General features: G+C 37.4%; 1 protein-coding gene across 6 annotated transcripts in view; it reads right to left on the bottom strand.

Moving 5' to 3' along the window:
* Nucleotides 1–11,711: 11,711 nt before the first annotated feature.
* The window catches only part of AP-2alpha (adaptor protein complex 2, subunit alpha), a 162,500-nt gene continuing 150,179 nt past the window's right edge, over nt 11,712–24,032 (bottom strand). For all 6 annotated transcript variants that reach the window (XM_083123669.1, XM_083123674.1, XM_083123671.1 and 3 more), the window contains 3 exons: nt 23,040–23,184; nt 18,192–18,396; nt 11,712–14,212 (listed from right to left, as the gene is read on the bottom strand). In XM_083123669.1, the coding sequence (XP_082979795.1) occupies nt 14,135–14,212; nt 18,192–18,396; nt 23,040–23,184 (428 nt within the window). In that variant the 3' untranslated portion in view covers nt 11,712–14,134. The remainder of the gene's footprint in view (nt 14,213–18,191; nt 18,397–23,039; nt 23,185–24,032) is intronic.

The following is a 24,032-nucleotide window of genomic DNA, read 5'->3' as shown; positions in this document are numbered from 1 at the left end:
TATTAGCCGACTAAAGACATATTTGAGATCTACAATGACGCAGAAGAGACTAAGCAGCTTGGCGGTACGAGTATTCCACATACATCAAACTGTGCTTGATAATTTGGACCCGAGACTCGCTCGTTGATGAGTTCATAAAAAATAACCCACTGCGTAGAGCAACTTTTGTTTTATTTTTAAATCATGTTCATATGTTTTTGTTGTTTATGTCACTCTATATCTTAGTGTACATGCTATTTTTTTTATTATTACAAAATTAAATTTAAAAAGTAATATATTGTAGCAAGAACAAACAAGTAAAACTATTTTCCTGCGATTTGTGTTAGCATTTATGTAAATAATTAAATAAAACTGTTAAATATTCATTATTTGCAACCCATCACATGTCTGTTGCGGACATTAAAACACACCCATGCCCTCGCCGGGACTCGAACCCGAGACCTCTGGATCAAAGCGAGTTGAGTCGACCACCCAACACGCTCGGCTACCGAGGCCGGCATAAAACTGTTAGGTTGGTCTCTTAATGTAAATACATACTTTTCAATAAAAATGTTAATTGTTATCTAAAAAACAAATGAGCAGACACAAAAGACATAAAGAGACTTTGAAACATTTTCTAAATGTTTTTCCTGTTACATTTCATTTGCATGAGGAATATAATAGCTGTTTAAAAACTGCTATTCGAGGACGCAATTTTTATTTTTAAAAAAAGGGAGTGAGTGAGTCATTCATTCATTTATTTATTTCAGTGATCAGAGCCCCCCCAATAATTTTGACAAGTCGGCGCCCCTGCCCCCCCCCCCCTCCTCGAAAGTTCAATTTGCCTTTACACTTTCCGTGCCTATGGCACAAGTGGTTTCCACTCCGATTGTCTCCTCCCATAACCCGACGAGGTGAGGGCAGGGCCAGCGCTGGACATTTTGCCGCACTGGCCGGTTGAGGCAGATGCCGCTCACTTTCGATGCCCTCTTCATTACGTAGCAACGGGGAATTGAAAATATATTTTTAAATAAAACATTTAACTATAAAATAAATAATTATTGCAATACTATACCACTGACTATACAGAACAAAGTGATGTCTCTACTACAAGGGGAGGATTGCCCCACCTCGGACGGGAAATCGATTCTAGGGGAGGCAAACATTGACGGCAAAGTGCACCTACAGGGGGTACATAGGGACAATCGCTCCCATCGATTTCAAATTTTTATGCAAATTAAAATAGGCTACATTGCATAAAATTTGACAGTGTCTGCTGCCACGTTCTTTTTCTGCTGAAACCTCAAAAGAGATGCGCGTGGCTGCAGACTCGGTCTTTGTTTTATCGTGATTTCATCATGCTATGTATGCAATTACGTCTGTAACACATGCTGTGAAGTTGTAGCGATTACTTTCACAAAAATGTTTTAAGATTAGGTGCCTTTGCAACTTCTAATAATAAACCTAAATGCTCTCGTAGTTAGGTTAGGTTCTGTTAGCATTAAAATAATATCGCTAAATGCTTTCTAAAGAAAAAAGTTTTAAATTACTTGTACATTCATTCCCACTAATCACGAACTTGCATTTTTATCGTCTTCTTCTGTTCTTAAGACTTGTAACATCCTCTTAGCAGACGAATTACGTAGCAGGAGCAAATTTGACGCTTATTCTTACTGCTGACACGTGCGTGGCAGCAGACTCGGCCATAAAATTTTCTTGCTCGCAATCACAATACCTGCTTTTCTTGATTCAGAGCCCTAGCTAGGGTCATAGAATATTCTATGCTAGGGTTTGGGAGCCGACCGATCTAAATGAAGAAAGTTGTAAAAGAGAATGCCATGGTGGCCATGAAATTATTTGTGCCATATTAAATCAACATTGCTTTCAGTTTGCAAAAAATTGTATCTGAAAAATGTCTTGATCGCTTCGCTCGCAATACATTATTGTTTTCTCTAATGCATTGTAATAATAAGAAGTAAGACTTCTATTAATTAATTTTGTCTTAAATGCATTTAACAATTCTTGTAAGGAAAAGGAGCACACACATATTTGAGAGAAAATTTATATAGTTTTTTGTTTATTACGAGGTTGATGAATTGATTATGTATTTAACCCTTAACCAACACATTAAAACCCAACTTTGTATTTATTTTTATGTTCATAAAAATTTGGAAATATCCTATATTTGTTCATCATGCTGCCTTGAAATGTGTTTATTGGTAGTTGAAACAACAGTATGTTCAAGAGATAAAAATAAATATTCACACTAACAAATAGATATCTTTTGATAAATATATTTACATCATGACAAAATATGAATATATAGAAATGAGTGTCTGAAAAACTATCTGCGTCATTCTCTCCAATATTCATATGCGAGATACCTTAATGCGCCAGTAATTAAATGCTAATTATATTAATTATAAAACATAGAAATAAGAAAAGTAACAACTACAGTTTAACCAAAGCCTCACTGCGAGAGTGCTGGTATTGTATCTTTCTCTAGGCGATTTTTCTCTTTTTTCAAAACAATTTAGGCAATGTATACAGGTTTTTACCATAAAAGAATTAGATTTGTCAGTCTTACTGCCATATTCAGCTTCTTCGACATTGGCAGATTCACCTTCATTACCATCTTCCTCTATGCTTTCCCCTGTATCTCATTCATGTTCATGGCAGAGTGGTTAGCACATTGTGCTAAAATGCCAGGGATCCCGGGTTCAAATCCTGGCATGGGCATGGATGTTTGCGATTGTCCATTCCTCAACTCATTACTCATCTGCAACTTCGCAAATTAGCCAAAAAGTGGCACAAAAAGCTGAGTAAAATTAAAGAAATCAATCAATCATTCATGTTCACTAACCTCATATTCCTTCTCAGCACCACTGATAATCGTTAATATCTTTTAGGGGATTATTCAAGATTGCATGGATGTATTTTTCTTTCACAATGCTTGATTTAGCTTGGTCGATGAAAAAATAATGTTAACGCAAAAAGTAACACTAACCACACTCCTGGGCCCTGGGGACCCAATGTTGGAGGGAGAGAGAGTGTCTTAGTCCCACCCTCCTCCCTCTCCACCTTTGTTTCTTTATCTTTCTCTCTCTCCTCTTGACAGAAAGAAAAGGAAACTGAAGGTGAGAGAAAGAAGTTGATTGTGGCACATTTAGTACCCACACAACGTTGACGACTCCATTGGCTCAAAGAGAACAAAGGGCTAGGACACTACTGTGCCAGTCACTTAATTGCTGCCAACCACTTCATAATGTAGGGCAAAATAAATTTCATTCGGGTACATAGGACCCAGCTATGTCGGTTAAGGGTTAAATAATATACACTGCTCAAAATAATTAGGGGATCAGGCAAAAATAAGTAGGGGATCAGACCAGATATGTTGTCAACACCTGTATGAGCTACAATCAGCTGCTGAAGCCCCATAAACGAAAGTTCCAGTGCCTTAAACATGATGTAACCTTTGCACTGGTGATATCAAGGGGTAGAGTGGAGGAGTGTGTGCGTGCTGGTGTTGTATGCTAGTCATCTCTGGTTAGCGATACAGTTCAGTTGGGGAAGGCAAAGGTTCAGGTGAGAAAGGCAATGCCGCACCAACGTGATTTACCGGAAGCTATGGCTTGGAGAGCCATAGGAAGTATTGAAGCTGGGCAGTCACAATGCCAGGTAGCACACGCCATTGGAGTGTCGCAAAGTGTAATTTCCAGACTATGGAATCGTTTTGAAATGACAGGAAGTATTCGCAGAAGACAAGGCCAAGTTCGTCCACCACCAACAACATCGAGGGAGGACCGTTATCTCTTAATCACAGCCTGTCGGAACAGGAGGCAGAATGCAACACTACTGCAATGTGCCTGGCAAACAGCAACGGGATGCAGAGTGTCATCGCAAACTATCAGGAATAGTTTTCATGAAAGTGGCCTCTATGCACGTAGGCCCATGGTGTGTGTTCCAGTAACGTTACAACACCGTAGAGCCCGTAGAAACTGGGTGGAGGAACATCGTGGTTGGGAGAATGCAGAATGGAGGTCCGTTCTGTTCTCTGATGAGTCGTGATTCAGTTTGGAACCTGATAATCGACGTGTTCTCATCTGGTGGGAACGCGGAACACGAAACAACCCAGCTTTTGTGCACGAAGGCTCCCGATATGGCGGCGGTGGACTGATGGTGTGGGCAGGAATCAGTATTGGTGGACATTCGGACCCGCACATCATCCGCGATGGTACTTTGACAGCTCGAAGGTAGAGAGACTAGATCCTCCGACCTTATGTCGTGCTTTATGCTATTGCCATTGGTGATTCTTTCTGTTTCATGGATGATAATGCTCGTCCACACCGAACTGGGTTGGTGGACGACATGTTGGACAAGTAGGGTATCAAGTGTCTGCCCTGGCCAGCTTGCTCTCCAGACTTAAATCCAATCGAGCACATCTGGGATGCACTAGGCCGACAAGTTGCAGCTCGATTAGCACCTCCCACAACTCGTGGAGGGCTGGAAATTGCCCTTCTGGCAGAGTGGCGACGTATCCCCCAACAGCTCATTGATTCCATGCCACGCAGGTGTGCAGCAATATTGGCCGCTAGGGGGAAACATACACCGTACTAGAGGAGAGTTGCTGTAGTGTTTGTGTCTATTTTTGTGTGCTGTTCTACTGATGCTCTAATTGTCATATCTCGTCACATGTCATTAACATCAGGTATCATGGCAGCATATCTTGCTGTAACTTATCTCAGAATGAAATAAAGGATCTGGTATTAGTATGCCTACATGAGCTTTGATATCTGGTCTGATCCCCTAATTATTTTGAGCAGTGTATGTTGTACATATATGTATTAAAGAAGCTTTGAATACGTACACAATTAGTGTTAGCATATTACACATGTAGTTTCTTATTTTACGTCACTGCATGTTGTGTATGTATAAAACACGTGTTGTACATGCTAGTTATAGGTGTAAAAAAATATTCAGAAGGCATTTATCATGGATTTTCTGTCTTTCAAAAAATACAGTTTGTGCGCTTGTTTTCCACTATTAATATGAAATTGAAAGTTTTGAAAATAAAATTCAGAGAGTTTGTGCCAACACAAATGCTTTAGCACAAACTTCTACCCCCTTTTTACATGATTTACGAGGATAATAAAGTCTTTGATACTACTACAATAATACAACGCTGTTGGTATTATTATTATTATTGGTACGTTTATCCTGGTACTTGTGCCCCCAAGACAAAAATTTGTGGTTGTGCCTCTGACTACAGGCAAAGTTTTAAAAATGCGACACTAAATGCAATGTATCTCAAATGTAACAAGTATTAGGAAAGCAATGCTTTTAAGACTTCACCTCATATTTTTATCGTGGTAGGTCTATGATGATTGAATTTTTTTTAAAAAAAATACATGTAATATTCTTTTTCGCTCTCATAATGCAATCTTGATGCTGACAATTTTGATTATAATACAGTTCTTAACATAATAAAAATAAACGAACGTAGGTTTTAAGTGTAACTAAAGCGTAACAACAGATCCTATTCTAATTTTACTTTGACCACTACACTAAAATATACTGATAAATAACTATAGTTGTTAAACATACCTTAATTGAAGGGAACTTCTCTGGCGTTGGCAATAGCAAATTCCTTGACCATATCGACGTAATATAACCTCTCAGCCAGCTGGTGTTCTATAGATTGATATCCTCACTAGACCACTGAAGCATGTTTCAGACATGGTTGACCGAATATAGTTTATTAGCAGCTTTAGTTTCGAGAAACTTCATTCGTCACTTCCCAGTTACAGCAAAGTTAATAAAATTTGAAGTGCAACACTCACATTAGGTGGAAAATCATGACCCTGTTATGAGTTTTAAGGTCTCCTTTGGTGTAATTGTGTTTTATTATAGTCGAAAGCACTTTGTAGCTCATTTTTTTAAATCAGTTGGGTTCATATCTTTAGAGCCTAAGTGTGTTAATACACAGTTCAGACAAAATATCAGCAGATGGTATGTCTTTAAGCTTACTAATATCATACAAGTCTTGCACTGTGGCTGTGCAGTCTAAGGTGGCTGACTACAGGACACGTGCAGGTTTGAGTCTCCTGGGAAAAAGCATTAATAACTTTTCTCCTGATATTTTGGCCTGTGTATGGGACCGATGGCCACCCACCATTCTGAGGAAATGGGAGCTATGAATGAGTAGCTTCAGCCGGTCATGGAAACCTACATGTACTGGGGGTTCATCTTGCTGACTACGCGTCACCCCATAACTGCTTGGATGATCTTCCACCTTGGCAGGTGGGAGTGAGGTTGGCAGTCAGTAGGTAGGCCTCGGCCCTCTCAGGCTGTTGCACCTCGGGTTATTTTTTTAATATAATTAAAAATCGAAAAATTCACTATGTTGTTTAAGCTGCTCAAATCTTCCTCTTAGAGGTAAAATAATCATGTCTAGGACCCGGTTATAAAAATCAACTTTGTGGATCTTCCAACAGTTTCGTCCTCTGCTTCAGACAAGCAGTTGCTTCAGTTGATTTCGGACCTGTATAGTATTGCCTATCTTTGGATCGTCTATTTCTAAATTCGATGCAAATTCTTTCGCATCAACTAAGTAATTTTCATCACTCCTGCTCAAAGCGTTCATATTTTGGAAGTGGTGAAATGGACAAGTCCAATGAGGGGGAAGGGAAGCGGGAACAGAAAGAAACTACCAGATGAATGGGAGGAACTGCACTGTTGCTACATTTATTACGTTTATTGCCACTGTAACGATTACATCAACGGAAACCAAGTTTCAAATCATTCACCATTTACTTATTATTGTGACTATATCGAACAAGTTTTAAACAGTAATACAGGGTGTCCGACACATTTTGATTATTAATATATCAGAAACTAATGACGATACAAACTGGTGGCAATGATAGGTAAACTCAAAAAGTTTTATGTCCTATATCAATACACTTCTATATGTGCTCCTTTTGGTGGCCGCGGTGGCTCAGTAGGTAACGTGTCTGACTACCATGCAAAAGGTCCCGGGTTCAATCCCCGGCCGGTTCAAATCTGGGAACTTTTCTAATGATGGAAGCGGCCCCGGTGCCCACCCAGCGTCGAATAACATGGGTACCTGGGGGGTAAAGGCAGTCAGGGGCATGATGCTGATCACATCACCCCCACTCACAACCAGATCAAGAAAGTGTGGGGCGTTACCCCCACACCCCCTATATGCCTTCATGGCATGGTGCTTTGCACAGGGGAGCATTTTACTTTTTTTTTTTTTTTTTTTTTTTATGTGCTCCTTTTGTCACACTGAGAATGTCAAGACTATAATCGATCTCTTCCCATGTTCAGGTCAGTATGTCGACATCCACAGTGGCTATCACATTGTTTTTTCTGGCTTTCAGTTCATCATAGTTTTTGTTTTGGAAACAATGTCTGTCACATGTTCCCAGAGGAAAAAATCCTATGTGATTGTGTCAGGTGACCTCGGGGGCCAAGGAATCTGAAGCATTCATCTTTATTGCTTGTCCTGTAGCATCCTGAGTGCTTATCACACACTCCACGTTTCTAAAACCCTTTTTCTTCAGTGAAGGATACTGGTTCTAGAAGGAAGACATTCTGGTCATGTGTTCTGAAGTTTATCTGCGTTTGTGTTACCAACTTTGTTTCCAGAAACCAGCACACAGTACAGTAAAATTTCCCTGGTAGCCTAGTCTGTGGACTCACTTGTGATATGAAAAGAAAGAAAAACATTTTGAGTTTCTCTGTTGATTAATACCAATATGTACTTCGCTTGTACCCACATCTAGGCTGTTATTATTCAACACTGAAATTGTCACACACTTTGTATACACCCTTTATTATAACTTCCAAATTTTCAGTAGGCTTATTTTCCCCTCTTTTTCAATTTTGCCACCCTCAAAATTCGCTACTAGAAAAAAATTCCTTCAAATTGAAATTTTTTGAAAAAATTGAAATCTGAAATTATACTGAAATTTTAGAATTGACAAGACTTTAATGATTTTCACCAGGTCTTGATCAGTGGCCGAGATAATATATTTTCAGGAAGTATCTAAAAAGTACCCTCAAACAAAATGTTAGAAATCAATTTTGAGCCATCCAGAAATTGTAATTATAAAAAATTGTGGAGCATTCATTTTACCACTTTGTGTAGAAAAGCACAATTATAATCACTTACCTATTTTAACTTGTGCTTTTTCTCTATTTGGTGAAAGGCACGTTCAAAAAAGCAAAAGTCTTTTTCATAACCTGAGGTACTGCAGGTGTGTCCGACAGCTGATTTGTCAAGGAGAGCTCAGACTTCATAGCAACCCATCGGGGGTTCTTCCAGGAAATTTGTCATGTAGGACCACATGTGCAGTTAACCCCTATTGTTTATGGTGCTGATAATATCGAAGTAGGAGGCAACACTGATTTTTATCACCTGGGAGAAGTGAATGAAAATAGGGTGTAGCTTTGAAACAGCCGCACGGCACACTAAAGCACTAGGGTGGTGGGGTAAAATAAGGTTTTCTTGCCTGTAAATGGGGAGTAAAAGAAAATTGCTAAAACTCACCCCGGGAGGGCAAGCTAAAATGCCACAAAAACTGAGGCCATTTGACCAATAAAAAGTGTGTTTTTGCATGGATTTCATGCCTTCGCAATGAAAATTAATCACATTTTCGATTTTCGAAATTGAGGTCTTGCTATGTCAAGAAAGGGGGTGTACCAGAAAAAATCATCCCCCTTTACTGGATTAAGTTAAAGCAGCAGTTTTAGCAGGCCTCCAGGAATCTGTCTTCCATGGTGATAAAATATCTCTGAAACATCATTTGAACAAGTGTACTGATATCAAGGAAAAATTTAATAATATGCAAGTCCTTATTTATAGATCATTTTCAGAAATTTTCAAATTACCTCTCTCTGCATATTTGACAGTATTTGTAGCACGCTACTATTAATGCCATATTTCCTTTCTTTCAATTAACGTATCTGAAAAACACTCATCCACTTTTAAACATTTAGTGGACAGGAGCCTCTTCTGTGCGCATGGCCCCTCTGGATGGGAACTTTCGAAACTTACCGAAAAGAAAGGATTTTAGCGGAAGTGAAATTTATACATTGTACCATCCAATAACGACAGTTAAAGGAAGAAGAAAATATAAATTTTACAAAAAAAAAAAAAAAAAATTGTATTAGTCATGATCCCCTGGGCAACGACAATAGACCAAAGTGAAAGAAAAATGCAGCATGTAGTGGTGTTGCCACAACCATGCCAAGTTGCATTGAAAATAAGCTGATACTACTATGGGAAAAAAATAATGTGTAAGCAAAGCATTGTTGCCGGCTTGCTGGAAACATTTTCATAAAATTTCTAGCATTGGCCCCATGACACCGTATGGACCTAATTTGAAGTGAAGCACAACAAAAGACCACTCTTTGAGCACATGTAACGCCCATCCCTCCATTTTGAAAAAGAAAGAATAATAAAAAAGGAAAAAGGTGCAAAATTTTTAGAAAACTAATTTTCGTAAAGATGCAAGATTTTTAGAAAACTGTAATTTTCGGTAAATTGCGAAAATGGAATGTTTCTCACTGCACCCCTAATTGTTGGATGTTGTGAACAAGTTTGTATGCTTTCATTACATATAAGAGTAAAATATAACATCAAAAAGTTATTGTCAAACATTACAGCTCATTTATTAATTCTATTTCATAATACTCAAGGGGCATTGTCAAACTGCGCTTATTAATAGTAAAAACAAATATATTAATTTGTGATTCAAGTGTATGTATGTATAAAGATGAACAAAAAATAACTGAAATATCATGGGTAGTTTTGAAGACGACACATTAATTGCTCCCACGTGGAGGTAGTAAACACTATCCCTTTGGTGAATACACATACCAGTCAACATAGCTAACTCATACGGATAAAGGTTAAAAAAATAATCTAAACTAAAATTCATGGTGCAAACTAATTTTCACAAAACAGATTCACCGAGTTCTCCAGTAAACTTTATGACTGTTTAGTAGCATTTTAACTTTGACTCCACTCTGTGTATCTTGGGAGAGTCAATATTACTGATTGACAGATATTAAATTCTTGCCGATACTGATAATATTGCACAATGTTCGTTGATGAATATCAATGATTCATTAATGTATGTAACTAGATGACTGGAATAGGTTTTACTTTAAAAAATTAGTGCATATGAATTATGTGTTTATGTCCATTATAATAATAAAACAGAACTTTGCACCAAATTAGAAATATCAAATTTGTAAAAATATGCCGATATCGATAGAGTAGCAATTACTCTGTCTCATCCCATGTACAGTGCCTTCTGATGGCGCAGTGGTAGCGTCGTTGCCTTGTAATCAAGGGGTCCCGAGTTTGATACTCTGTGGAGGCACAATGGTTCGGATCCCACTTTAAACTGTAGGTTCAGTCCCGATTATTATCATCATTTATTTGTTCAGCACAGGATACATTTCCCAATTATGTTGAACATAACACACTGTGAATAAATAAGAGAGAAAAAAAATAATACATGAAAGTATGAGCGTCTATGTATACAATATTTACATCAATTTATGAACTTATTGTTGATTCTTTTTTTTTCAGCACACTACGCGAGTCTGAACATATCGAAGTCTACAGCTATACTGTGCATAAACATAACATAACCCACAGCGCTACAGCACCTTGAAGGGCCTTGGCTTACCTACCGACTGCTGGTCTCCCTCCCACACTGTTCCTCCGTCACCTGTTATAGCTTGGAGGTCTCAGACCAGTATTACTGTGCATAAAGTGGACTTAAAACACCAACTCAATCAATCAATCATCCCATGTACATATGAGAGTCTGCGGTTGCAAGGAACATTTTTTATTTTACATTTATTACTTTTAATTACAAAGACCTATTGCATCAATTATGAGTTTTTGAATATGGGATAGTCTAAATTCACTGCAAGTGCAAGAACTGTATTTTATATTCCTTGACTTTTTACACCATCAAATTTCCAGGTTAACAGGAACAAAGTGTATTTCTTTCAAATAGCTCCTCAATTGTCCTCATAATGATGATCAACAAAATTCTGGAGCTTTCACTGGGGATCGAACATGGGACCACTTGCACCAAAGGCAAGAACATTAACCACTTGGCTATGCAATATTGCCAACAAACTTCAGTGGCATGAATGCAATTGCAACTTATAAAACTACAACAAAAATATATGGTATCTGGAGCATGTATACATATTTTCAGGGTGAAATAACTTTTATGCTTTAGACATACAACAGTTATTTAAGCAAAAATTTTCATTTCATTTACAAGCTACAGGAGTGATTTCATACTTTCCCCATCTATACAGGATTGGCACTACTGTCTGTGACTGCCTTACTAAAGTTATTTTATCTGCACATGACTTTAGTATCATATGCATAACTGGTCTATGAACATCTGGTTTGAAAATACAAGATTGATCATTTACACGAATAAATAGCAGTTTGTTTTGAACAGGTCATTTCCTGACTACAAATCACAATACAGTGAATATGTATAATTCCCAACAAAAATTGATCCCAAGTATTATAATCTTTTGTAAATATGAAATAGCCTTCACAGTGGAAACCAATACAAGGAGGGGAATTTCAACAATTCTGTTTCAACCAAGTGAGCCACATTTAGCCTCAAAAGGAATGCAAATAAGAAGATATACTACTGCCGTGAACCTGTATTTCTTTGTATATTTCAGTAGCACACAGAGCACATTTCCACTAGTCTTCAGCCACATTTGTAAGTACAATGAATTTATCTACACTTCTATGCAATTAAAATAGGTTTTCTTCTCACAAATGCAGAAAAATAATACTTGAAACAGTTTAAGCATGTAATGGGAATTATATTACTATTACTCTGTTAAAGGATCTCGTTATTGTTTCAACCATTTTTTCAATCCATTCAAAAAATTACTACTTGACACCAAAAGCTGTGATATTTTCTTTTAATGGCATATTCTTTCTGTATCTCACACTATACATATACTCGAGAAACTTTTTTTTTTTAACATTAATTTTTGAATTCCAGTGAGAATTGCTGAAAGTGATTTTCTTCCATAAATACGACAACTGATAACAGTGTACACATTTATTATTTTTTCCTCCACTGAATAGTACAATTACTCCCCCTTGTTTCTTTATAAGACACAGAGAGCCTGATTATATGTCATTTGTTCCTCTGCCAATACGCTGAAGGCAGACAGCAAAGTCTGCATTGTTGATACAACACACAGGGTGGAACCCCACAATGTTTTAGAACAAGTCTTCCACGTTTAAACAGCTACACTTTTTGCATCTATGTCTTATTACATTCAACCTGTTTATGGGGAGAAACAAATACAAGTAACACTGATACGACATTCGTATTGTGGATCAGGCTTTCAGTTCATTTTGCCATGCATTTGCGAACAGGTGGGCAAGCACCTGTACATACACAAAAGCTGTAAATTTTTAAAAATACAATAGATGTCCACAATTTGAAATAAGAACAAATTTCATTTAAAAAAAATAGTAATGTGTACAACCAAGATCTTACACTATGATACAAGAGCTCAATTCATATGCCAATATATATCTTTCTTACTGTCAATACAAAAAATAAACTTAAATACTACAAGATCATTTTTCAATTGTATCTAATTACATTCACAGCTAATGTAATACTGGAGCAGACAAGCTCTCTGATGGTCTTATGCACAAGAAAGATTATACAATACCTTTTCTTCAGGTAGTGCATAAAATATTATTGTCCCAAAAAAATTGTATTCTTCTTTTGTTAAAGTTTCTCACAATATGGCAACAACTGGAATTATATATATATATATATTTATATAATCTCTATATATAAATCTTGATACAATGGTCTACACCAACAAGTTACTGGTTACTACCAAACCATCTTTGGAACCTACGATCCTCCATGTCTTTCAACAAGCACAGCACAATCTAACTTTGATGGCAGCTTTGTGTATTTACATTGAAATCCGACAAGCCACTTTCCTCAGGAAAAGATAAATCAAAAATGGAATGTACTCATATTTATTTGCTATGGACTATCTGTTTATCGCAACTAAGTACTTTGTGTGGAACACTATTGTGTGACCTAGAGGGACTGATGAAAGAATTGCGAAAACAGTCCGTAAAAGATAAACCTTGCAAATGTTGGGAGGAAATTTGCAACGTGTACCGTTTTTTTTTACTTTGGCTGCATTTCAACTTATTATGACGAATTCATTATGTCCTAATGAAGCAAGACGAGGATCGAATCCCCAAACTTTATTCTACCACAGGGAAAGTAAGTCAAACACAAGAGCATTGCTACTATTTTAAATAATATCTTCAGCTAACATGAGATACATATATTTTTTCAACTGATATGTAACACACGAAAGTCGGCTACAGCTAGCACACACACAATCTCTCCTATTTCACACATGCATATGCACTCAAGACACACACACACAATCACGTTTTTCAGCATTTCACTGCATTGACATGCAAAATGCAAACAATTGATAAAGACAGTCAAATTAAAAAAAAAATATCGCCATCACAAATATATATATATAATATATACACATCCACATACAGGCATCCGACCAAACCCAATTCGCATGAGCGCAACCTTATTGCTACCCAAATATACCACATCTCCTGTACAAAAATGAAATAACAATGAGCATTCATAATATCCATGACCTTTCACGGTTTCAACATATTGGGGTATTACAATTTCCTATGAATAACAAAAAAAAAAATCACAAACAAAAGGGGAAATTCTGCTATCTCCACAAAAAAAGAAAGTCATTGAAATCAAACTGCTTATTACATTGTTAATGACACATTACACTTGTTTCCCATGTGTCAGAATTTGTCTTCAACATACACTGGGTTTTAACAGCAATGTTTCACCTCTCATAGCGATATCTTCACCTCCTCAAGCTACTTACACACACACACATTCTTAACAGTTAGCTCATCAGGTTAACAGAATGTCACAAAAACTAGCCTCATCTCTTACAATCTGGCTACACTTTATGTAACAATAGAAAACACGAAGTATGTTCACATTGAAGTCCGTGTTTTTTTTAACTAGAATTGGTCTGCCAATAAGTCACATACCTCTTGAGACACTGTCTCCTTGCTTGATCTTACTGTCAATCTATACATCTGGGGGAAAAGGATAAATTATTACATTAGCATGTAAACAAAACCCTCTACGAGGTCTGGCTAAAAGAAAAAACAAGACTGGTGGAAAAAGTGTGGTTTATTCCCACACTTAGCTGTGATCCCCTTCAACGTACTCCCCTGCCCTATCAATACACCATTGCATACTAATTTTCCATTGTTGGAAGTAGTTGTGAAAGTCTTCAGGTGTCACCACCTTGAGCACAGCCATCGTTTTCTGCTTTACCTCTTCCACAGTCTGAAAATGAGTTCCCTTCAATGCGAATTTCACCTTTGGAAAAATAAAAAAATCCACATGGTGCCAAATCCAGCAAATAAGGTGGGTGTTCTGGCACTGGGATCTTATTATCTGCCAGAAACAGTTTCATAATCAAAGCATTTTGCAAAGTAGCATTGTCGTGACGCACAGTCCATTCATTTTTTTTTTTTCACACATTCTTGTAGCCTGGTCAGAACCTGCAGGTAATACTGCTGATTCACTGTCTGACCAGGTGGTACCCACTCAACCAGGAGCACGCCATTGATATCAAAGAATACGAGCCTGGCCTTCACCTTCGAATTGCTCCTGCGTGCCTTTTTCATTCGAAGTGATGACAGAGTTTTCCAGTGCATGGATTGCCTTTTTGTTTCTGGCTCGTACTGGAAATCCACATCTCGTCACCAGTGGGGATTCTGTCTAATAAATCTGGTCCTGCTGCCAGACATTCCGTTGAGTCAATGTACACGTGCTCCCGCCAACACGATTGCGGAATCCACCTTCAAGCACAGTTCACGGACTAACTACCAGTGACAGCGACCCAGGGTTCTGTCGTCAGCTTTTCGAAGATTCAAGGTATTACCCACCCATGCAGTTCCCTCTGCTGGATGAATACTTCGGACAGGGTTGCCAGTCTAGTTTTTTTTAGCCAGACCTTGTAAGTATTACATCACATCCCTCGAGTGATGCTAGGGATGTTGAAAATATCAAGGTACTGAAACTGGTAAATTTAATTGAAAATTCTGGTAACCATGGTATTTAAAGCAAAGACGTTTCATTACACTGAAAATGGTTATTCACTGCATTATGCCCTCTTCAGTATTTCCATTACTAATGGACAGATGAAAATTTAACTGAGAAAGTACTGATGTAAAATTTGACAGTATTAACATTCTACATATTTGATAAAGTGCAAATGTTTCGCAGTGAACACAGATAAAGCATTAACCTCTTTAATTAATATAGTGGAACCTCGATTTCATGTTCCCACATTTTACATTTTCCTGCATTACACATTCAATCTTCATGATCCCAGTAGAGAAAAAAGTTTATTAAAAAATCCTGGATTTTACATTTTCTGCATTTTAAGTTGATCATCTCTGTCTGCCTGAAAAACGTAAAATCAAGGTTCCACTGTACATATAAAACTATGTGACCGCAACAGGACCTCAGAAAATGGAACTGCATTTTGACATTTACTTTAGAAAACTAGAATATGTGAATTATATCTTTAGATTCATGAAAATGGTTACAAAATGCCAAAATTTTGCACTCAATTACAGGTTAAAATTTATACACACATCAGTAACATTAATTGGTAATTTTACTGATGAACAGATACACTACTATATCTATATCGACCGATATTGATTAATCTGTCTCAACTTTAATTTTCATTTGTACCTTGTACTTAGATGCCAAATATTTAAAAAGGTAACACGTGTAGTTAAAAATATCAACATATGAGGGTGGGGGGGGGGGGCAGAAAAGTCCTCCACCTGACCCCCTTCCCAAAACATGTGTAATTTTGTCATTGTCGCAGTAAAGTGTGATTTTTCATAGCATGGTGTGCCGATTTGCAGGATCATAAAAAAAAGAAAGAATAGTGTTAAGTCATTGAAGGATCTCTGGCAATGAACTGTAAGGCATCATGAAGTTCCTGTTTGTGGAGAAAACTCGCATGGAAATTCATGTAGCATGGAAACATTTGTTGACCATTGACCGTCATATTCAATGATAAAGAAATGACGTGCCATCTCTATGCATGAGGATTTTTCAACTGATGACGAAAGATCTGAGAAGCTTGCATCTATGCCAACTCATGAAATTGTTAATCTCATTTGCATGATTTAGGAAAATCTGAATATCACTTCAAACAACTGCTGAGAATATACAGATATCCAATGAACGTGTTGGATTCTGGAATGCAGCTTGAATGATATGTTTTGGAATGACTGTTCTTGAAATATGGCTGTACTGCCATGATCCCAAGACCAAACAGCAGTCATCAAAGTGGTGTTGGGTTTTATGGTTGGGGTCTCCACAACCAAACAAATTCAAGGCCCAGAAGTCAGCAGAGAAGGTCACGGTCATGATTTTTTGGGAGAAGGAAGTAATTTTATGAACAATAGGACCAAACAATTACAGCATTGCACTTTGGTGAATAAACTAAAGGAGTTGCTGAAAGAAAAGCCAGAGAAAGATGTTCTGATTTTGCTGGACAATACTTCCTCACACAAGGCAGGCAAGGCATGGAATGTTTTGACAGATCTGGGGTTTCAGTACATAACAGTTGGGCTGAAAAGTTCGTAGGCTAACATAGTAAAAAATATTTTTTTGACAAAATTCGATTTTATTATTCAATATAGTTGCCTTCGAGGGCGATACAATGATTATAGCGGTCATACAATTTTTCGATGCCATTTTTATAGCACGATTTACCTTTAGCCTCAAAATAGGCCTCAGTTTCAACGATTACCTCTTCATCAGTGCTAAATTTCTTTCCAGCGAGCATTCTTTTAAGGTCTGCAAACAGGAAAAAGTCACTGGGGGCCAGATCTGGAGAATATGGTGGATGGGGAAGCAATTTTATTACGGTTGAATACCGCTAAACATTGCTCCGAATCATCAAAACGTTGTTCCTTTTGATCGATTGTGAGCACGCGCGGCACCCATGTTCAAATATTCATGCACAATATGTCCAACACGTTCCTTTGATATTTTTAAATCTCAGCTATCTTGATCAACTTCACTTTACGATCATTTAAAATTATTTTGTGGACTTTCTTGATGTTTTCGTCGGTAACAGCCTCTTTGGTGCGTCCACTGCGTGCATCGTCTTCGATGCTCATTTCGCCTCGTTTAAATTTAGCAAACCACTTCTCAACGGTTGATTTTCCTGGTGCAGAGTCCGAATAATGTTTATCAAGCCAAGCCTTGGCTTCAACAGTAATTTTTTTCGCCAAAAAGCAATGCTTTATTAACACACAAAATTCTTTTTTATCCATTTTTTCACAGTAACAAAAGCTGCTTCACTCACAATGCTATATCTCACGAACTAATTATCCGGCAGCTGTGAAATTTATACACGTATCTTTTGAAGGTTAGTACTAAGTAAAAATCACATGGATTTAATTCTAGTAACGCCATCTATGAGTCAGCCTACAAACTTTTCAGCCCAACTGAAAACCATCCAGCCTACTCACCAGATTGTGGTGTCCTGATATTACTTGTCTGTCAACCTTAAAAAAAGACACCAAAAGGACAAATTTTGCAAGAATTCAGAAGTCATAGCAGCAGCAAAGCAGTTTTCTTTCAGACCAGAAAAATAATTCACTAAATTAAGCACACACAGATGATGATGATTTCACACAGGTAAAACAGCAGCAGCGAAATATCAGGCAAAACCAGGCCGGCTCAGTGGTAGAGCAAAGGCATATTATGCCAGAGACCCAGGTTCGAGTTCCAGTCAAGCCTGCATTTCTTGCTGAAACTTCTACAGAAAAAAGAATGTGTTGAGTTTCAAGCCGAGTAAATGAAACAGCAGGAAAGAAATGGATAGTTATCTTTTGTATTTTGGTATCCAATAAATGTTAAAACCCAGAATCTAAAAGGTACTATATATATCAACTCCCATACGGAGGAAAATGCAAAAAGAACAGGTACTCTAAAATACAGACTGGAAAGGAAATTATTATATATTACCTGTGCTTGCTTGTTAGGTTCAAGCCGAAGAAGGCAACCAATCTGCTGGGTCCGTGTATGGATGATCCCTGCACACACAAAGTTCTCTGGGTTAGGATCAATGCCGTCAAGAAGTTGCATTCCAAATCCAAGCAACTTTGTGCGGGCTGCATTTATGTCCATGGGCTGAGTAGCTTTAAAGATCTTCTGTGACCTTTGTTGGTTCCTAGGGCACAAACACAAAATCATTAATACACATTACTCTTAAGAAATAAAAACACCTACAGCTAGCTGCAACAACTCTCTAATATCGGGGGAGATGGTAATATGATCAGATGACTGCAATAGGTTTCATGAAAAGAAAAAGACAATTGCATATTTAGACATTTACTTACAATTGGGTTACATGCTAAAAAAAACCACAGGATTCCATTTTAGGAATCTTCAAACCTTTTTTCTTTATTACGTACTGGAGGCGAGTTATATTTACTCGAATGTTGCACAACATTACAGGCTATTCATATACCGTATTTACTCATGTATAATGCGCACTTTTTTCCAAAATTTTTGCCCCCAAAAACTCTGGTGCGTATTATGCACGGAATAATTCAGACACCCAACATGAAACCGTACAGGGTCATTCCATGATTTTGGGACACTTGCATTGATTTTTCATGTTTACGGAACCCTATCATGTTATATATCTTTGTAAAGCTTGAATCTTGCAGTTTCTGAATATGCGAATATGCAAACAGTATTCCATACAAGATAACGACACTAATGTGAAATGCGGTTGAAATGAGTTCATCAAAAAATGAAGAAACGTTCTGATTTTTATGGTACTTTGGATGAAAGAAAATGTAAGGAAAAAGATAATAAAAATTAAAATGTATTACTGGCCAAATAATATGACATACATGGAGTGTGTAAATTCCTTAATGGAAGAAATCTTGTGCTGCTAACTGCTATTTGGAAGGTTCTGAATGTGCCTCGTATAAATGTTACATTAGTCATGGAAAGAAAAAGTATATATTTTGAAAAAGAAGGAATGAGCAATTGAATGGGTATGACGTCATTTACTCTTGATCAGCATAGCAACAGATTTACAACCTACAACTAAGAAAGCAATCATTTCTTGAAACTGGATTGTACTGCGCATTATATACGAGATATAATTTTTTGTCACTTTTACCCATCCAAAACCAGAGTGTGCATTATACATACATGTGCACTATACATGCGTAAATACAGTAAATACCAGATAGCTAAAATGACTGGTAATTTTACCAACAGACCAACTCTGTTCCTTTCCTAGTTGACTCTTGTAAACACAAGAAAATACAATGGAGAAAAAAATATCTAAAAGGATGAACTGGCCAAACTTCCGCAGCAATACCATGGTGAACCTTCAGCTTTTGTATGTAAAGTTCAAATCACAAACCCTGAGACCTTCTGTAAGCAAAACCACCTGCATGCAGAAAGCATTGCAAACTCATAGAAGTAAAATAATCCACTCGAAAATCCAGCGTTGTTACAGGATTCATTACGTAAGGTAAAACAATGGCCAATTTGTAGTATGGGATACGCTGCCGCAAATGATGTCTCACTTTAAACCCAATACTCTTTCTTTTTTACTTATTGCTTCACCTTTATGGTTAACTCTTTGCACCAGTAATCATCTCCCATAAATTTGGCTTCTTTCTTGCATGTGAATTGAATATATTTTACTTGCATTTTTTTAGACAAAATGATATAACATGGTAATGTATATTTCTAAGGATGATATAGATAGGAGTGTATTTGAAATTTGTTTGTAGATTTTATGTAAATAAAATATATAATGGGCATAAGGAGCCATATGCCTTGCTGTAAGTCCAATAAATATATTGATGATGATCAAAACAAGACAAAAAGTTCGTAAATTTATTGCAGTTGGAAACTTTGACAAGCATCCTAATAACGATTTTTGTTCCGCCAAATATAGTGCACTTCGTAAAATAACTTGGTGACATGGCAAGGCAAGATAAGTGTGAACATTTTGTAGTAATATGCATTGTAACTTTCAATGAGCTTAGAGATTTGTGTACATAATGATATTTTATAACATTGGTAATTTTCTAAAAATAATCATGTGAACAGCAAGGAAGTAGTGCAACTTAGTAATATTGCCTGACTTATCCTTAGAAAAATAACATGCAGAGTTCTATGCATGCGGGAAAGTCTCAGTGTTCGCCGAGCTTGTTTTCAAAACACCAGCAAGGACAGCCTTTGAAAAGGGGTGAGAAACAGATTCTACTCAATATTTATGTAACGTTCTGTTAGTGGTATCCTGAGAAACCAGTAAATGAAGTGGTTAAGTTCGTATCCCAGTGTAGTGGTGTGTCAGTGTCTGCAGTTTTAAGGGTTATGAAAGAGAGAATGACCGGGAGAGTAACAATGTATGCGGCTGCATATTCGTCTGATGTTTTGAGAGCGGGTTCTCACATTCAGAGGCTCTTATATAAAATGTATAGGTGTGGCGAACTATGAGTGTAACAGCAGATGATTTCGATCATGAATCAGCTGACTCGGAGTGATACATCGAATCGGTGAGACAGTTTGTTTACAGAAGGTCTCAGGGTTGGTGATTTACACTTTAGTACTAAAAGGATTTTTAACATTCCTATGGATATCTACTTGTACATTTTTAACATTGCAGTCTCCAACATGCAAGTGTTCCCGTCTCCAAATTATCCCTGAAGAAGCCAAGTGAACTTGGTGGCATACAGGACTATAACCATATGACATGCCAAGGTGAGTACCTTTTATATTGTTATGTATGCGCATGGCTTGAGTCAAGCTTTAATTACCAGAGTTTTGCTTTAAAAATACAGGATATTAAAATAGCTATGAATTATGAAACTCCATATTTGCCACACAATAAATGGTGAAAGTTCAAATAAAATTATGGACACCAGAGAAATATTTACTGACATCAGTGGTTACATTTGAACAGATTACCTTCCTGCACAAGTTAGGTGTGTATGGGATGACACTTTGCAAACACGCTCGAATATCAACACCTCTTCCAACCTAGACTGCATTTTGCAGACTAACGAGGATCTGGCATCTGAACTCAGCCAGTATAGCTTGTGTTCTGTCTCTGTTTGATTGTCCTTTGATCAATTTTTGGCAGGAAAGCAAAGTAAAACAAAAGAAATCAATCAATCTAGAATCAGTTAGTAAATGTGATACTTTCCAATATTGATGATTTATAACAAAGGAATATTTTTTAAAACCGTTAACTACTATGAATAGTCTCTCAGACCACTATGAATTTATCTTTCTCAAACTCTTCTCCATACGTTTCAGTTGGGAGTGTTACATGCTGTCAGTCAGGAGGTCTTGTCATTGTTTGTTCAAATCTTATTGAATTCTACAGTGCCTTTCACGGCTGAGTCTTCCGTGAAGCAGCGGCTAACACACCGGGCAGTGGGAGGACGTCTCCCAGCATTTCGACCCACAGCTGTACGCTGACCTTGGCACTGGAGACGTCAATGCTTCAGTGAAGTGTTAAGGTGTTATTAATTGTTTTAGTTGTTTTGTTTTAGTTTACATATTACTGGTGCTTTTCTGCTGTCTAATAATGCCACGTACAATTTAAAACAGCACATTTTTATCTACGACACTTACGTCATTACGTATTCTTGTAGGGAAGTTGGAAGGCGTTTGGCAGCAGAATTCCCAGATGTTCCTGTTCCACACAGAGACAATGTTCCAGAACTTATGAGCAAATTTAGGGAAAAAGGGTCTGTTCTTGATAAGGAGCGAATGGTGAAACGGCGTGTGCTTACTGGGGAGAAACTAGACAACATTGGAGAACGATTGGAACATACACCTAAAAAATCCCTCCGACACCTTAAACCATACATTAGATGAATTGAAGAAAAACATCACGAGAGAATTTGAAGTAATTTCGGAAGAACAACTTCGTGCGTAACTGAAAATTTCCTTAAAAAATGCCGTAAATGTGTGTATGCAGGAGGATATCATTTCCAACACCTCTTGTAACAAGGTACGTGCTCATTTTAATTTTAACTGTCTGTGTAATTGTACGAGCTTATTTCATTACATAGCTAGCGGTTCCATTTACACAGATGTAGCATCCACTTTGCCAGCAGATGCACTCCCGCTGCCCGGTGTAACAGGCACCACTCCGTGGAAGACTTGGCCGTGAAAGGCACTATATTTTCGGCGAGCGGTCTAATAGACATACAATAGTAGTTATGGTTGCTTTTGTTACGTTGAGATTCAAATGGCTCACAACTCATTTTCAATTTCAGCAAAATATTTCATATTACGTTGAACTCTCCCTTTTTTGACAACCTAAAAAATGTATGTATTTTAAGAACGTGGAATTTAAAAAATGAAGGAGCCGTTGTTGAAATTCTTCACTGATTTTCTTCCCCTTTGTATAAATTACATTATGTTCCTTAAACTAAACAATAATAATTAAAAACTGCTTTACAATATTCTTCTATATCATGTCAAGTCACATCAAACGAGTCTGAATCGACAATAGCAAAAAAGCCTAGTTCACAGATCAAAATTAAAACAGCAGTCTGACAGACCCTTTTATAGTAGTTGTGTGATTACCAATGTCCATAGTAGTTAAGGATTAATATTTCCATGCTATTATATTTGAAGGTCTGTTTTGCTATTATTGTCTCCAGATTGGTCGAATGCAAGTTGAAATTACCACTTTCTTTTGAAAGAAAGAAGCACAGAAATATACACATCTCTCTCTTTCATTGCCTGAACTTTAACTGGTTTATTTCAACAAGCCTCATGTATGCATTCATAGGCAACAGAAAGGATAAGCATACTAACCCTCCGAGATTCTTCCACCTGGCAAAGAAACTCTCTCCGTTCATCTCAGTTGGCTCAAAGAACTTATTGATTGTTAACGGCAGTTTTAAGTTAAGCTTCTGTGGAACATTGTTGTACAGAAAGGTTATCACCATTGTTGGTGCATCTGTTGAAAAGAAAGGAAAATATATCAGCGGTTGTAGCAAGATAATAAAGGCATCAAAAATATTTACATTCGTGCTCTTGCATTGTACTTTAGTTACATGTCAGTCCCCCCTTCCCAAGAGTTAATGGTGCTGCATAAACATCACTGGGGTTCACCCAGCCTCTCATCAAAGGGTCTGTAGAGAAGCACCAGATTGGTAATCTGGCAGTTCTGGAAAATGCCAGAATGACTATCATTTGCATGGTTTCTTGATGGATACATGTGTCACACTTTTGTAGATTTACTTGCAAATTTTATGTATATCTTGTCCAAACCAGTCTATCAAATTAGATTTATTACTATTTATTGCAGTGTCATACAAAATTAGTTAGTCAGAGCATGGGTAAGATATTTTGTGATTCAGTGTCAATGAGCAACGTAATACCAAACTGGCCTGGATCAGTGGGAAGACTTCTTCAAAGCTGGGCTGCTGTTGGTTGATACAGTCATTTCTCCCCACACCATCACAACAGCTAAGAATTATTTTGTAATAATTTTACACCCTCTTAAAATTTCGTTGCACTTCCCACTCAAATTCTGAACATATTACTACCTACAAATGCTTCAAGGTTGGCTCCATGTCGAGTACTGACTCGTGATTTCACCATCGATAGGTCCCCGTTTAAGTCCTCGTGTGGGCATGAGTGTTCCTTTATGTCTCGTCATCATCATCATCTCACCACAATTTATCCTCGTCAGATTAGCCAAAAGTTGCAGAAAAGCAACAAAAAACCACAAATTCAAAGTTTACAGAGCAGTAGACAGAAAAGGGTGGTTGCTCCAGGCATGAAGAAATTGTCGGTGGCAAA

The sequence above is a fragment of the Lepisma saccharinum genome, chromosome 6, assembly GCF_977018435.1.
Source record: "Lepisma saccharinum chromosome 6, izLepSacc3.1, whole genome shotgun sequence".
NCBI lineage: Eukaryota > Metazoa > Arthropoda > Insecta > Zygentoma > Lepismatidae > Lepisma > Lepisma saccharinum.
Note: the sequence above shows the minus strand (reverse complement) of the source record. Positions and strands in the feature narration are given on the sequence as shown.